The 17,562-nt window shown below is 40.0% G+C and overlaps 2 protein-coding genes across 3 annotated transcripts in view; one reads left to right on the forward strand and one right to left on the reverse strand.

The window, feature by feature from the left end:
* The first annotated feature begins 308 nt into the window (after positions 1-308).
* Positions 309-1,864, forward strand: LOC137298731 (uncharacterized). Its single transcript, XM_067831009.1, has 2 exons — positions 309-698; positions 1,805-1,864. Exons 1-2 carry the CDS (start codon positions 309-311, stop codon positions 1,862-1,864), a joined length of 450 nt encoding a protein of 149 aa, XP_067687110.1.
* LOC137297897 (tetratricopeptide repeat protein 21B-like) overlaps positions 1,312-17,562 on the reverse strand; it is a 308,763-nt gene continuing 292,512 nt past the window's right edge. For both annotated transcript variants that reach the window (XM_067829878.1, XM_067829877.1), the window contains 20 exons: positions 17,159-17,265; positions 16,630-16,868; positions 15,825-15,897; positions 15,341-15,451; positions 14,514-14,566; positions 13,585-13,673; positions 13,027-13,147; positions 12,613-12,678; positions 12,000-12,102; positions 11,268-11,378; positions 11,002-11,083; positions 9,458-9,608; positions 8,982-9,143; positions 8,201-8,264; positions 7,383-7,508; positions 6,884-6,997; positions 6,155-6,265; positions 5,423-5,543; positions 3,822-3,889; positions 1,312-3,330 (listed from right to left, as the gene is read on the reverse strand). In XM_067829878.1, coding sequence (XP_067685979.1) covers positions 3,253-3,330; positions 3,822-3,889; positions 5,423-5,543; positions 6,155-6,265; positions 6,884-6,997; positions 7,383-7,508; positions 8,201-8,264; positions 8,982-9,143; positions 9,458-9,608; positions 11,002-11,083; positions 11,268-11,378; positions 12,000-12,102; positions 12,613-12,678; positions 13,027-13,147; positions 13,585-13,673; positions 14,514-14,566; positions 15,341-15,451; positions 15,825-15,897; positions 16,630-16,868; positions 17,159-17,265 — 2,150 coding nt within the window. In that variant the 3' untranslated portion in view covers positions 1,312-3,252. The remainder of the gene's footprint in view (positions 3,331-3,821; positions 3,890-5,422; positions 5,544-6,154; positions 6,266-6,883; positions 6,998-7,382; positions 7,509-8,200; positions 8,265-8,981; positions 9,144-9,457; positions 9,609-11,001; positions 11,084-11,267; positions 11,379-11,999; positions 12,103-12,612; positions 12,679-13,026; positions 13,148-13,584; positions 13,674-14,513; positions 14,567-15,340; positions 15,452-15,824; positions 15,898-16,629; positions 16,869-17,158; positions 17,266-17,562) is intronic.

Below are 17,562 nucleotides of genomic sequence, written 5' to 3' on the forward strand. Positions count from 1 at the left end.
AAACAATCACGTGATCCGATCGTGGAGCACGCCGCACAAACTTCGGCTGTGATGAAAACTGCTTCTAAGTAAAAAACCGCTGCGTTAAGTTAAATGAATTTTTAGCATACACAAATCGAAACGTGTGCTTTGTAAGACGGCATGTGACTTGGCTTGTACTGTTCCTATCTATCCTGATGATTTTCACCATAATGTGGACAAGAATCCAGGATCAGAGTCTCGCCAGAATGCTATGGATGGTGACCAGATATGCGTGCTGAAATGAATGGAAATTTAAAAAAAGAAAACAGACGAAGAGAATCGGTAAAATGGAGAATGAAATGACAGTGCTTGCTCAGGAGAATAACATGCTGAAGAAAGCGGCTGATAGCTCATTGCGGAGAATAGACATGCTCGAATGCCAGCTGAAAAGGGACAATCTACTTTTCTTTAATGTTGAGGAATCATTTAGAGAGACGCCGGCGGATACAGAGCAAAAGGTGATGACACCTCTCCGTGAGTCTATGGATATACCTGAGACTGATATTGATGTAATAAAACTCTTGACCGACAGGTCAGCAGGAGCCAAGCCAATTCTGGTGACCTCCAACTACGCAAAGACTGCGGTGCTGAAAGCTACAGGTAAACTGAAGAAAACCAGAAATAGTGTGAGTCAGGACTTTGCCAAATGCATCAGGGCAATCCGCAGGAGTGTGTCAGTGAGTGTGTTTTACTCCGCACTCAGCAATATTCCAGCTATATGGCGGCGGTTTGTAAATAATCGAGTCTGAACCAGACAATCCAGTGATCAACAACATGAACATCGATCTGCGCAATTGGGAACCGATGACATGTGTCAACCAAGTCAGTGAGCCTGACCGCCCGATCCCATTAGTCGCCACTTGTGACAAGCATAGTCACCTTTTATGGCAAGCATGGGTTGCTGAAGGCCTATCCTACCCTGGGACCTTCACAGGTCGCAATCCGCAGGAAACTGAAAGTTTTCATGGAAGAAGCTCGTCAAAGGGGAAATTTTGCTGTTCTCAGGTACGATAAACTGATCCTTGATAATAAGCGGTTATAGACTTGGTGAACTTGTTGGTAATCTACAATATGTGGCAACCCTACGACGTCGCTCTCGTGACAACACCTAGGGAATCGACCAGGGGTCGTGTGCTGACGTCTGGAAATTTCTTGTATGGTATTAATTGGTTTGTTTTGACCAAACATGCTATGCCTTATACACGTGTATATCTGTATATCGTATACACATCAAAAGATGAAACCCATACAATGTCCAGACACACACACCACAAATCAATACAAAATACATCAGTTTAGAATCATTTATTATATTATACATGTATGAAGTTCCCTTTTTACAAAATGGACGGACATTATATAACAATAACTCTTCATAAATAACAAAAACATCCCAGCAAAAAATGTTGAGGGAATGTATGATAATTAGTCCATGGTAAGACTACCGAAAGATCCATATGGTAATTGCCAGTTTGTGGGATTGGAGAAGGAGAGGCGCAAGAAGATAAATTGTCCAGACATTTGAAAAATATATCCTGTGCGATGAAATAGGTTTTATTTTTAGGTTACTAATAGGTTTTTAAAATATTTTTGGGAGGCAGTGAACTTGTATATATTTCCAACAGTCTGACAAATTATTATTTCAAAGGGTTCTGAGATACACGTTTGTGGATTATAAAAATGCCTGCTTCTCCATAGCACATGAAGTGGTCAACCCCTAAATCCTTTCACAGTCAAGACATGGTCTGTCCTAAGCTGATGTTTTTGGTAATGATGACTGCAGATGCTCCACCATCAGTTTAGCCCATGGGGCCTTAAAATGAGTCCAAGAACACAGGCATGAACCTCCATTTAGCAACAAACTATGGATGCCTAAGAGGAAGATAATCTGAAATATCGCCAGGAAGAATTACTAAAGTTTCTTGACATGAAAATAGTGCTATAATCATAAATAAACTTTTGTGAGAGAATAAAGTTTTCATGTACTCACACAATACACAAAGCATTCGTATGGGCTGCTTCCAAACTGTATTCAGGACCATATGTTTTCTATAGTAATCCAACCATAAACATGTCAGTGCTCACCAGGGTGTGAATGATACATGTATTCATTTATTTCAGAAATTTGGGGGAATGTTTTCAGCTAAAGTTATTTCTGCAATATTTATTAACATTTGATCAACATGTAGTTAATGATTATTGACCTGTAAGATCTGTATCGATACCAGTTCTAACTCATATGCACAACAATCCAGTATCCATAGATAATTGCACATGGCTTATTCCCATCCAGACACAGTAATGCATGTGCACTCGCATGTTTCCAGTACTCACTTGCCATATCTTAACCCTACATAGTATATATTAGTATGGTAAGTGCAGTAGTTAGAACAATGAACCCACTGCACATGCATTACGAGCGTTAACTTAGATCAACCCTACTTGTTCTTGTATTTTCATTTGATGTGCATACCCACTTGTACTATAAACCAATAACAGTGATTTGAATCTATGATCATTTGTTAAAAAACTTTTATCCTAAGTTGAATAAAACTCTGAGATTTAAATGTTCAATTGACAAGGTAAAATTATGAGGATTCACAATCTCAATTCCACTGTAATGGGTTTAAATTTTGGTTTATAGTGACATTCATTGGTACGTATTCCCAGCAAACAGACTATACATATTGTAGACATACAGTAGCACAGTTCATTCTGTAATATTTTACTTACAAAAATGCTCAGGTGCAGGGTGTCATTAAATGATTAGTAAGTAATTTAGTAACTCTATCGACTTCAGAGTACTTGTGTATGAACACTCATGATGCACTTATGTATTGTTTTACCTCTAGTAAGAACTTGCCTTGAAGTGTTGGAATCTACAATTCAGAAGTTGTCTTAACCATAAAAAGTTTCAGATCTCAGTGAAAAACTAAAGCTGATTTTCTCAACCATCAGACTGGAAGCATTAACAAATGAATGGATCAATCAATGGGGTCAGTATTACAATTGTGAACGCTCTGAGCCAATAAAACCAAGATCCTAAAACAATCTCATTTTTTTCATTGTACAATGAATTGTCATTTCAATCTTTGAATCTCTTCAGTATCACAGTAACTTAGTGTTTCAAAGTTTCCTGGCTTCCTTATATACACATGACAGTGTGAGATATCACCTCTCTATGACATATTTATACATCTTGTGGTATGTGAAAAAGGCTCTGTATGTTTCTCAAACTCGTAGACTTGTCCTGGCCTTTTCAAGAATGTCCTTCCGAATTTTTGGGTAGTTTGGATGGCTTGAAAGAACCTGCAAGAAAACATGATCTGTTTGTTGGCAACAACAGTGTGGAATTGTATGATATCATATATTATCATATATGAGCCATGGTTCAAACACCATTATCTACTGCTCATCGTCATATATTGCTGTCACAGAACAAAAGGCAAATATACTGAAGGAAAAAAAGGATTGCCCCTTCCTTTGAGAATGATATCTAACTGATTTGATGGGAAATATGCCCAAGCATTGAAGATAGTTGTGTGAACACTGGGGGACATACTCGATACTGACTTTCTTTATTCACACTGAAGACAATGAATCAAATCTGTTATGTTTGACGTGATTAAGAATAAATAAGATAATTTCATTAAACACTATTCCCTAGGTGAGTATTAGTCAACACAGATGATTCTGAGATATGCTGATGACAGATTTCTTCGCTATTCTGTTATAGAGTATGAACTGTCTGAGCTACTATTTCTTGAAGAAACGCAAAAGGAAAAGCAAAATGTTCTTACATGATGGCAGATATCAATGGCATCCACAAATCTCTTGGCCTTCATGTAGTTGAATGCAAGCTTGTAACCTGAAAATATTCATTAATATCATAGAGATAAAATCAGCTATACCAAATTAATGTTCAACCGCTTAAAGGTGTCAGAAGGTACTCAGAGCACGTGTCTTATGATATTAGAACTTATCAACTTTCTAGCATTTGGCGAGTGAGTGAGTGAGTGGGTGGGTGGGTGGGTGAGACTGAGTTTAGTTTTACGCAACACTCAGCCATTTTCCAGCTATATGGCAGTGGTCAGTATACGACTGAGTCTGGACAAGATAGTCCAGTGATCAACAGTATGAGCATCAAACCATGCAACTGGGATATGATGACGTGTCAACCAAGACAGTTAACTTGACCACCCGATCCTGTTAGTCACCTATTACGACAAGCATGGGTTAGTGAAGATCAATTCAAACCCAGATCTTCATGGGTATGCTGAAGTACCTCTCAAGTGAGATGCCTAGCAACACCCCATGTGCTTCTTCTTGAAGGGACATACCAAGCAATTCTTCTAGAAATTCCCCTAGCAATGTCATTTCAGCCACTGCTTTTGTAAATCTCCTTGTATATGTTGTAGAGCCTTCAGAGATTAACTCCCAAGGACTTAGCAAAATCTCTTGAAATTCTAAAACTCTGCTAGTTACATCCTTCTACTGCTTGTGATATCCTTGTACTTGTAAATCTAAACTTAGTCTGCTTGTATTTTCCCCAGTATATCTCTACATGACTTCCATGTACTTGATGTGTACCCTGTATACAATAACTTCTGTATACACATTGTATTTGCCTCCATCTCTCTGATGTACTTGTTGTACTTGATCATCTCTTATCTATAAAGTAATTCAAAGCTCCATGTAACTCCTATGCATTATCTTGTGCCCTGTGCAATGATTTTACCATTAAGATTTGTCACAGTTCATATAAACGTATACCACACATGAGTAAGTGGTGGTGGGGTAGCCTGGTGGTTAAAGCGTTCGCTCAGCAGGCTGAAGACCCAGGTTTGATTCCCCACATGGGGAGATTGTGTGAACTCCATTTCTGGTGCCCTCTGACATGATATTTCTGGAATATGCTGAATGCAGCGAAAAACTAAAGTCATACACATGAGTAGTTTTTAAAGACACCCATTCCATGTATCAAAAACAAAACAAACAATTTCCAGAGTTTCTGCTACATACTATGAGTTTGCCAGGGCGGATACAGTTTTTTAAGAAAGCAGGGTACACACTATTGAGAAAAGGGGGGAGTGCAGGATTCATATTCACCCGAGTTTCAATGGTCATTTAACAAAATATCATGACAAAAGGGGATACTGAACGGAAATATTTTGGTGATCATGATTTCCCTCTCGTGAGTTTTTCATAATTATATTGTTACTCTATGCCCTGAACTCACATTTGAAATGATATTTACCAGTTGAGAGTTAGATCCAAATAAGTATGCAAAAACCACACTCACTATCATCACATGAGAATATTGTGATAAGAAAGAGCATTAAACAATAGAACAGATTTCACCCAAGGAAGTTTAACACTCACAATCTGTCTCATGCCTTACCGATGACGGGGTTGTTTTTGTTGCCATACTTCCAGGCGTTTTCATAATTGTGGGCTGCATCTTTGTAGGACTGCTCCTTTTCCATGATAAATCCCAAGTACTCATAGGCCTTGCAACATGACTGCAACATAGCAAAGGATATTGATGAACATAGAGATTTTTCTGGAGTGTGTCAGTGAGTGAGTGAGTGAACTTAGTTTTACACCGCACTCAGCAATATTCCAGCTATATGGCAGCGGTCTGTCAATAATCAAGTCTGGATCAGACAATCCAGTGATCAACAACACGAGCATCGACCTGCACGATTGGGAACTGATGACATGTGTCAACCAAGTCAGTGAGCCTGACCACCCGATCCCATTAGTCACCTAAAGCATAGTCACCTTTTATGGCAAGCATGGGTTGCTGAAGGCCTATTCTACCCCGGGACCTTCTTGGGTAACGATTTTTCTAGGGTACATCTTCTTTTTATTCTAGATTACAACCTTGCAGGGCTTGTTCTAGTCCCATCATCAGGTAGTTACAGTTCAGTTCCACCAAATGACAGGACTAGAACAAGCCCTAATACATTGTACTCCAGAACTCCATTGTACGTAACCCAGAAAAATCTCTGTGTTCATTAAAATAACATCTTTAAAATGCCAATCAAGCATCTAAAAAGATATTAATCACATCAGTGTTACAGAGTTACAATGTTTCCACACCATAAATAATCTTTTTCTGTATACCTACCTTATTGTACTGTAAACAGTGCTTCAGAAGATCAGTGGCCATGTCATATTTCCCTGACTGAATGTAGAGATCTGCCAGCAACAACCAACTCTTCTCCAGCTCATTTGCATCCTGCGCAACAGCAAATGGCACTTTGGAAACAACAGTCATTCCTTTTGGCTGTTAGCACCCTACAGAACACTGCCACTGTTGCCAAAACATAAAACAACAACAACAACAACAGTGCTAAGAACTAACTCCCTTCTTGATCATCACAGTGTGCACTAGCCTCAATCAATCACTTACTTGTCAATCTAATCACTTATTTGTTATAGCTTTACACACTTACTTATTTGTACTAGCCTCAATCACTTATTGGCACTAGCCTCAATCACTTATTGGCACTAGCCTCAATCACTCACTTACTTGTCAATCTAATCACTTATTTGTTATAGCTTTACTCACTTACTTATTTGTACTAGCCTCAATCACTTATTGGCACTAGCCTCAATCACTTATTGGCACTAGCCTCAATCACGTATTTGTTATAGCCTCACTCACTTATTTGCACTTTCCTCACAAACTTATTTGTACTAGCCTTGTTTGAAACCCATTTCCAGTGTCCCCCACCATGATATTGCTGGAAAATTGCTAAAAGAGGCCTAAAATGTGACTCACTGTACTATCCTTACTCACTTATTTGCACCAACCTCACTCATTTATTTGCACTTGCCTTTTAAATTCACTTACCTGCATGTTCCAGTTTAATTTGGCCACTCTCTTGAGCTGATTCCTAGCTCTGGGAGTTTGTTTCAGAACCATGTAGGCAGCTGCCATGCCATACAAAGCTCCGACATGATCCCGCTGAAACAAGTCAACAACAGTGAGCACTCGCTAAGTAGAAACTCACCAGACAAAACCTTGAATGTTGCTACTTCCCTTCACCTTTTGTATGCTCAAAATATAATCATCAATGCTTACAAGAAATTAAAATATCCAAACACTTCCTTGGACCCCATGTTAGATGAACAATTTCACTTAATCAGAGGAGTGTCATATATGCACAATATTCAAAGCTCTTGATAGTTAAATTCAAGACTGTTTCAATATGTCTACTTGAGCTTTGGAGAAACTGTTAACAAGATTTTAAGAATACACTTTGATTGGACTTAAGATGTTGGAATGTCATGAGGATACTTTCACTACTGTCGTCAAGGATGTGATTGTAGAAAGAACTATTTCAGTTTACCTCATATGATGCAATATCCATGAACGCAGACAGGGCTTTCTCCACATTGGACTTCTGTTTGGATGCAATAAGGGCCATGTTAGCCTGCAGTTTCGGGCGAAAATCACCTGGCTTTGGCTTTACTTCCTGAAAAATACAAGTATTTGCACTAAACTGTCTTAACATCAATCCATATCTGAATGATGGTCGGATCAGTGTTGGCTTTTTATATTGTTTCAATAAGTATCCAAATGGGAAGTCATCACAAATTCTTCATGCTTCCAATTTTAAGTGACGCCCAGGCCAGTATGTCATAGGATGTCAATCTCAATAGCACATTTTATTATCAATCTGAACTCCCTGGGAACCATACAACTCTTGCAGTCACTGGGCAGAACAATCATTTGCAGATATCTCATCTTTACAAAATACCCATTCATATCTGAGTGGATTGGTACGCATAGTCACAGTACTCTGTCCAAGTGTACGTTGCTCTAGGCTCTGCTCTGCAACTGGATGTTTGCACATATTCATGGTGCCACCATCTGCTCAGATTCCAATGGATTTGTGGATTCTTCTATGGGGTGGGCTTGATCCCGAGACCTCAAGCTCACTTGATCACTAAACCAGTGCTTTAGCCAGCTTGGCCATCATGCCACTATGTTAAAGTACTTTATATCTGCAATGGCTAGCAGCAGCTGGGGCAGTTGTGATGCAGAAAGCCTGGATGCTGTTTAGTCTGTCAATTTATGATGAAATTTAAGTGGCCAATCTCAAACACCAACATGACTTCACAGAAACAAGGGTGCTGCATCATGTTTGAAGAAACTTACACTTACCCGCAAGAGTTTCTCTGCTGTCCTCACCGCCATCTGTTCACTGTTCTCACGGTCAGAGGAACCACTGCAATTTACAACAGCAAGACTTTGATGGATTCATTTATATGCATGAAAATACAAACAACACTGGAAATGGCCTCAGTTGAAAAATCTGAAAACTGACAAATGGAAACAACACCAATCCTTCCATACCTAGAATGAACATCTCCCATTGAGTTTAGCCTCCACATTTTCAGCAATACTACAGCAATATCATGGAAGAGTAAACCAGAGATGGGCTTCACATACTGTACCCATTTTGGGATTAGAAATTAGGTCTTGAACATAAAGAGTGAACATTCTTACCACTCGGCTACCCAACTTCCCCTCTATCCTGCTGTACCCATTTGGGGAATGGAACTTACATACTTGGAGTGAGATGCAACAGGAATAGCTTCAAGATGTTTTTGAGCAGAAATAATAAACTCCATGGCAGGGAAAATCAATTCTCAAAATACATGTAGACTTAAATGGGATACCACATCTGCCTTATCCCTGGAAAAGGTTGAGTCGTATAAAACAGTTCAATATGGCTTTTTCCCCTTGTTGTTCATACTAATCTCACTGATGGGATTACACAGTTGGCATCAGAGCAGCTTCATAAGCTGGGGTGTATACACCTTTTTGAGAACGAAGGGAGCACAGTTAATTTTTACACATTTTCACTAGAGTTTCAATGGTCCTTTAATAACCTTTCAGGACAAAACAGTGGGTGAGCACATAACTGCCTTCGATGTCTCACCTTGAGTCTCCATCCACAGATTCAAACACCTCCCCACCAACAGTATCACTGTCAGGGTTGAGGCAGATCTCGATCATGTTGTAAATAGCCTGGTTGCCCCAATCAGAGTCTTTCCGTGCCTTGTTGAACAGTTTCAGTGCTGTAGTAGGGTTGCCAGTATACCTGGAATAAATAATAAGGGAACATGAAACATGCAAGGGAGACAAGCAATAGTCAACTGGTCGGTAATGATCTGTTCTGGAGTGGACTGTCTAGAAATTGACATCAAGAGCATCGTTCCACATTGACACAATTCCTTTAGCCACATCACCCAGTTCACAGCATCACCATTATAAGCCAACACAAGACCAATGCACTCAAGAGTAGGCAACTTTGCACACTACATGTCAATAGAAAGGAGACCATTGCAGTCGGGGAGGCAACTGTGCACACTCTGTAGCAATACAAGGGGACCATAAAAGTCAGAGATCCCATACCATTCATACAACCCCTTGCAGTAACTGTAGCCTGCCTCCATTCCAGCACGCGATGATGCAGCCTCTGCCATCTCCAGGAACTTAGGGACTTCATCCAGTTTTCCTGCTCTCCGCATCAAGTCGACCAGACGAGCCAAAGCATCGTAGTTATCTACACAGAACCACTCCATTTGTGTATCAGCATCATCATGACCAAAAAGCAGATGGTTAGCAGATACCTAGGTGATAAGTAACCTTCAGTATGTGTCTTTTATTATGGATAACAACTTTTATCTTGCCTTCATGTAAAATACTTTGATTTCATTGGTCAATGATGCTTTAAAAAGTTTCACCCTCTTACCCGCTGCCACAGTTACTGCCAAATTCACCTCCAAGAAGCTGTGTCACTAACAATGGTATGATGTCATAATATGATGCATGCATTGCCCGGAGTTTGAAAACAATTCGATAAGCAGTTTTTGAGTTCAATGATGTAGACATTTATTTCACCAACTTCCACTGCTTTATTTACACTATTTTATATACTGAATTGTTTGTACATTCAACCTAAACATAATTAACCATTTTTATAGCAGATTTATGCTTGTCAAAATATGTTCACTGATTTTAAAAATCCAGGCAAGAGGGAGACGCCATTTTGTTTACGGGTAATACAGTCGGTAGCAATATTCCAAATAAAATAAAATGATATTTTGTACGTTTAACATGACAGTAAGATTAATATGTTGTATGCTTCCCTTTGGGTTATACAGTCTGATGCACTATCTTTGTAGCAGTGTCAACCTTCACCTGACAGCTCAGGTGACACTGCTAATATGCTACCATATTACCCTCGAGAGAAGCATACAACTTACAATAGATTATTCATGCACAGCTGCTCAGGGTTACTTCTTGTCTTTGGTAAAGAGAATGCCTTGTTGTTATTCATAACATTTCTTGTCATATTCAGCTTCAAAATTTCTTGAAAGGCTAACGAAGCTTTTCAAGGGGCCCTAGGACCTGATCTTTCATCATAGATGGCAGGTCCAATGGACCTTATTTTTCATCTTTGATAGCAGGTCCTACAGCCTTCCCTTTTCATCTTTGATGACAGGTCCAATAGACCTTATTTTTCATTTTTGATGGCAGGTCCTTTAGACTTTACTTTTCATCTTAGATGGCAGGGCTTTGGGCATAATCTTTCAACTTGGGGTTGGAAACAAGCACAAACTATTTCATGTTGGGGGTGGGGTCATAAATCTCCTGATTCATCTCAACTGGCTGGGATGTGAGAGTGGCTAGCAATTTCATCTCAGAAGGATGGGAAGGACGTATTTCACTTCTCTTACTTATCTAAACAACATAACGAAAAATACTGATCAGACTTGAAACCAAAGAGAACGGCAAATAGAATGTTCTTTTTTTAAATGAGGGCATCCGCTCCACTCCATTTCCAAAGCTTCATTCTCCCCTTAGTAAGCACACTGTCCCTTTTAACACACAAGCCTGTTGAAACATGTCAACAATGGGAAGACGATCATTTAGCATGACTTACTCATACATACCAGGTTTCAGCTGCAGCAGGTTTTGGAAATGGAACATGGCTGAGTCATACTCATTCTTGCGGAACATCAGGTCGGCCAACATCTGAAAATATAAAACTAACAATGTGCATCTTCTCTTTAAATCATGTCACTCTTAAATGAAACAAGGGTCCTTGATGACAAATGGCATAACACAGAATCCACACAAAACCTTCATCATGAGTACAATGACAAGGATCCCATGACACTGACCAGTAATATTCAAAACACTGGATCGGAATACTTACAATGGTAGCAGCGTCATTCTCCTTATCATTCTTGAGTAGCATCATCAGTTGATGTTGGCAGGAATCCAAGTCCTCTGTCATCAGGTACAGTCCAGCCAGATCAAGGCTTACCTACACAGGTAATGTTACAGTATATAAATCAAGCGCTCTGTCATCAGGTACAGCCACGTCAAGGCTTACCTACACAGGTAATGTTACAGTATATAAATCAAGTGCTCTGTCATCAGGTACAGCCAGGTCAAGGCTTACCTACACAGGTAATGTTACAGTATATAAATCAAGTGCTCTGTCATCAGGTACAGCCAAGGCAAGGCTTACCTACACAGGTAATGTTACAGTATATAAATCAAGTGCTCTGTCATCAGGTACAGCCAGGTCAAGGCTTACCTATGCAGGTAAGGTTACAGTATATAAATCAAGTCCTCTGTCATCAGGTACAGCCAGGGCAAGGCTTACCTACACAGGTGACCTTAAAATATATGAACCAAGTCCTCTTTCACTAAAGTACTGACAGGCCAAAGCTTACCTTTCTTATAATAATAATTCATTTTTGACATTAATAACTTTCTGTGCATACTTGTCTGTTTTCACAGTAATAACTGACAACTGCAAAGTAGACAATAATGCTCCCAGTCGTGGTGTTAGCCAGGGCCCACTTGCACAAACTGGTCTTACAGTATTGGAATTACAATTGTAGCAGCTTTGTGAAAATGGCCTGAAGTCACTTCTCACCTTGCCATCATTCTCATTGTAGACCAGAGCGTCCTTGTAGTACTTGATGGCTTTCTCGTAGTCCCTCTGATTGGCCGAGTGTTGGGCCAGTTGGCAGCAGATACTGTACAAACAAGGGGCATTACACATACAACAACAACAACTGAGATTTTGCTTGTTTGCTCTTGTTGCACTCAGCAATATTCAAAAGTTAACCCATCAGGTTGTATGTATTCAAAGTGGACCGGACAATCCGCTGATGGATTGTGAAGAGTATGTTGAATAACAACTCTTACACCAGCGATACCATCACAAATGATCAAATTTGTCAAGCCATGTTTATCAAAGAATAGCTACAATATTCCTCTCAATTCCTGAATGCTATGTACTACTCTAACATTTAAAAAATGACTGCAGCAATACTACATGGTTCTTTAACTTATTTGAGTAGAACATGGCTGATTTGGGGATATCGAGACTTTCATAATGACATGTGTCAACCAAGTCATGTGAGCCTGACTCCTGATCCTGTTAGTCGCTTCTTACAACAAGCGTAGTTGCAAGCTTGGGTTGCTGAAGGCCTCTTGTACCCTGGACCAGTAGTAGTTAATGAATGGGAGAAAGAAAGACTTACTCTGCAGCCAGCTGCTTCTGGGCAGAGTAGGCATCTGGCTGTTCCATCTGAACTCTCTTCAACACCCTGAAATACACAAAAGCTAAGGGTCAATGAGAAGGTATTGTCCATTATAACCCAGTTTTATGTATTTCCTGGTAGTCTATTGCAGTCTGAGACTTCAGCATCAAATTGGACACCCTAGTCAAGGAACATTCTGTTTGGTCTTGAGCACTTAATAAAATAAACCTACCACTAAATTCCACCACCAAGACTCTAGGAGAAGAGTTAAGGCCAGTATTGTAAAAGTGTTTGGCATAGAGTGGTACAACATGCAAGTGACCCAATCTCTCATAAACACTACAACCAGTTTATGTTAAGACAGCAGACCGACACATGTCCCCAAGGAATAACAAAACTGAGATGGTCTCCTACCTGGCTTGCATGTCCCTGCCTTTGTTAAGAGTCTCCAGAGCATCATCCATCCTGTCATTCTTCTGGTAGACCCTAGCCAGCAGGACCAGGTACCTTGTGTGCTCAATCAGTGTGTCCAGGTCTACAGTTCATAGAAGTGAGTCAACATGGTTGTTTGGTTGGTTTGTTGTCTAACTCCACACATAACAATATTCCAGCTATATGAAAGGGTTCTCTAAATAATTGAGTCTAAACCAGACAATCCAGTGATCAACAACATGAGCATATATCTACATAATTGGGACTTTTGATGTGTCAAAAAAGTCAGCAGTGTGACCACCTGATCCAGTTAATCACCCCTTACGACAGACATGGGTTGATGAAGACCAATTCTAACCTGGATCTTAATGGATCAAGGAAACATGATCAAAATGGTGGTAATAAATACGCAACAGCATGTTTGGCTAAATTCTTGATCAGGATACAGAACCTGATCATGGTGCAATAAAATGTTGGGAGAAAGTCATTCAGATGTAATTGTTCAGAAGTGGGGTATACTGTGGGGAGAATCAAACGCACCTTGTCCCTCATTATCCAGTGCCTGTGTAAGGACTTTTTCAGCTTTGTCATATTGACGAAGTTTGAGCAATAGTTCTGCTAGGTCATATCTGTGAAAGAAACAGATGTAAAGAAAGCTGTGTTACACCTTTATCAACAATAAAACAGAAATCATGGCTTGTGAAGACGTAAGTTGTTTAATGTCACACTCAGCAATATTCCAGGTATATTACAATCAAGTCTAAACCAGACAATGCAGTGATTGGCATTGTGAGCATGAATCTATTGGGTTACAACGACATGCATCGACCATGTTTGGCAGTCTCATCACTCAACCCTGTTTCTAATCCATATCTTAGTAAGCTTCAAGAGCATGAGGTGAGATGAGGTGAAATGCAGTTTAACATTGTACTTAAGAATATTTCACTCATACGACAACATGCATACTTGTGTACGTGTAGCTGCTTGTATAAGCCGAGAGTTAAGCTGGTCATATAGTTCTAGCTCACTGAGATACCACGCCAGAAATAAGCATGAATATCCTCCTCAGACACATTTTTCTGACTCTGAGCCAACCTGGCCTGGTTGTACTCATAAATGCCAAGCACTAGGCAGGGACCATGAAGTATAATATTTTAACATTCAAAATAGAGACTTTATGCTTAGACTTAGGTAAAGATAATAAGAAATAAGCATGAATACTCTACTCAGACACATACTCCAAGCCAACCAGTCCTTGTTTAGCCTATTAATGCCAAGTGCCTGTCAGAGAACAAGTGCCATATTTTAACGTCTTTGGTATGATACTACCAAGGATTGAACCCATGACATCTGCATACTGGAGGGACACTCTAACCATTACACCATGGAGGCGGTCCTCTTACTCATGACATACAGCAACTCACATATCTGTACTTGCTATACTGTATGTACAAGTAAGTATGATCTACCTGAGGAATGCCTGGCCACCAGATTTGAGAGCAGCTTCGTAGTAGTTGATTGCCTGCAATAAATCATACGTGTACAAGAAAGCATGATGTATTTGTTTATCATCACACTTAGAAATAAGCACTAAGCCTCACCTGCACTATGTGGTCATGTCTCATTACAACAATGCAGATAAGTGAGTATAGTTTTATGCCATTTTTTGCAATATTCCAGCAATATTACGCAATGGACACCAGAAATGGGTTCACATATTGTACTCATGTGGGCTATAGAGCTTGGATCTTTGGCATGATGAGTGAACATTTCAACCACAAGGCTATTCTACTGCCTCAGGGAGTAGGTGTGGTGAGGTAAAGTGGATGTTAAGGTCACACTGAAATTATTGTAGCTTACACAGCCACATACAAACACACATGCTTTTATTTGTGTGGCTGCTTTCACAATTCCAGTCCAATGCTGGTTTAATGCTGCTAGAACACAAAGACACCATAATGGCATAACAAGGATACCCTTCTCAGTCACAGTATGCTGACCAGTTGTTGTTCCATCTATGACTACCTGAGCAAGGAAACATGGAGAGAGCTCTTTTAAGGTCTTTTGATAAGGCACTGACCAATCAACCAAGTCTCTCTGCAAGATTTTGTAGGCACAGGTAGTCAAGTAAGTTTGATCTGCACTTGAACTTGGTAAGGTATTTTCCTGCAAATACTGGACCTGGAAACCGATGTCTGTCTAATGAAATACAACCTTGACTAAGGGACGGAATAACTAATGCTTAACCAACAAGTCTACTACTGGCCCTGCACATTGAGGAAACATTGGTCATTACCTTGCCATAGTTGTGCGTCTTGACTAGGGCCTGACCAATCTTGCTAGCCAGTGCAGCATCTCGAGGATTTTTCTTCAGGGCAGATTCATACACTTCTATTGCTTTCTCAGGCTACAACAAAAGTACACAAAGTCAAAATTAGTTTTGATAGTATAAATAAAATGTTAATTCCAGGAACGGCCTTCTGAAAACATACAGGCTAATTTGGTGCAGATGTCATCTCATTTCTGGGAGTTAGGAAGGCTTCATGCAGCCTTCAGAAGACTTCAGCCATATCACCAGCACTTCACATATTGGCTTTTGCAATGCGTGTGAATACTACACCACTTGGCTAAATACTGTCACCTTCAGTAAACGAGTGGCACATCAGTTTCAAAGTATATTTCATGAGGCATATGCTGGATGTTTTATTACACTTTCTCAGTTAAGTATATATTCTTGTACTTTTGTTGGGCCATCCGGAATTCGAACCCGATAGACTCACCTCCTGTATACTCATGTAGGCATCTCCTAGCAACAAACAAGTGTGTGGACTTGGGTACTTGTCCACCAGCTCCCTGAAACAGAGGTATTGGTCAACTCATGTCAGTTCAACTGGGCAGGACAACGATGTTAACCAGATACAGTGCCATTGATCAACTCATGTCAGTTCAACTGGGCAGGACAACGATGTTAACCAGATACAGTGCCATTGATCAACTCATGTCAGTTCAACTGGGCAGGACAACGATGTTAACCAGATACAGTGCCATTGATCAACTCATGTCAGTTCAACTGGGCAGGACAACGATGTTAACCAGATACAGTGCCATTGGTCAACTCATCATTTAAAGTGGATTAGACAACATTATCAACTAGAAACAGTGGCATTGTTCAACTCATGTGAAGTCAAAATGACTAAATAACTTAATCAGCTAGACACATTGGCACTGGTTCACTCGTGAATTAAACCAGGCTGGACAAACTTATCAAATGGTTGGTTGCAGAACACATCACACAGAGAATTAGTAGCTAATCATAGAAAAATTCTTACATATAACCAAAACAAACTGTTCAGTGTAACTGTTCCCAATCCATTTACAGCATACAAGAGTAGTGTTAATTGTGTCAACTTCTATGTCAAGGGTGCTCTTACCCAAAATGATTTCTGCACCAAGGTGGCCAAATTCCAACAGCATAACACAGATTTACTAAAGCCTTAAAGCTAAGTTGTTTTGGGTAAAGGCACCCAACCAAACAGAGCTTGGGACCTTTACCAACCCTAATTCCAGTGGAGTTAGTAAACCAACCTGTAACAGCTTGCATAGAGACGCTTGTCCTTCCTGTGGTTAAGATAGATGTCAGCCATCTTTTCTCTGGCCTGCACAAAGTATGGCTGATCTGGTGTGATGTTTCTGAGCATGCCCAGGGCCAGCTCTATGTCCCCACGTGCCAAGGACAGGTCAGCGTTAGCGATGGCAATCCTCACTTCCTCTGCTGTTCCTTGGAACTCATTAATGGCATCCTGCATCACCTTCGCTGCTTCATGCTGAATGGAAGATGACACAAAAGCATGTATTTATATTTCTAGACTGTTTCTCATCACGGAGCAAACATCCCACCTGTTTATTCCTTTTACCATGAACCCTTGTTAATGATTAAACAGGTTGCTTCTAAAAATTATGTATGGGATGTTGAAAAATTCAGGTTCTAATTGGATGAGTTTGCAGTCTAACGCTAAAAGTCTGGCACACATGAGAAAGACAAGAATACACAAGATGAGTACTCAGTGCTCTAGCGAACAGTCGCAAGTACCAAAGACAGAAGGATGAAACATACCTGTTCTCCGAGAAGTCGATGAGCTTCAGCAAGCTCTAGGAAAACTGACACTCTGTCATTCACGCTGATTTGTTGTGCCTTGACCTTCTTCGCTGACTGACTTCTGCCTGCAACAGATCAACACTCTATCGTCAATTAAATCAGAACAATATGAAATACTGCTTGGCAAGATTCTTTGCTCGTCACTGTGATTCACAAACAGCTTGACAAAATCTTCATTGTGACAATGGAAGACATTTAAATGCACTATATCTCAAACCTGAAACCTCTGTGCGCGGATTCAGATCTAAATTCACTTCAGTATGGTCAAATTTCACACCCTTGGTTTATTTCTTCAATGCTAACACAATGAAATCTACAGAGCAAAACACAATGACATCTACAGAGTAAAACAAAATGACATC

Source organism: Haliotis asinina, chromosome 10 (genome assembly GCF_037392515.1).
Source record: "Haliotis asinina isolate JCU_RB_2024 chromosome 10, JCU_Hal_asi_v2, whole genome shotgun sequence".
Taxonomy (NCBI): Eukaryota; Metazoa; Mollusca; class Gastropoda; order Lepetellida; family Haliotidae; genus Haliotis; species Haliotis asinina.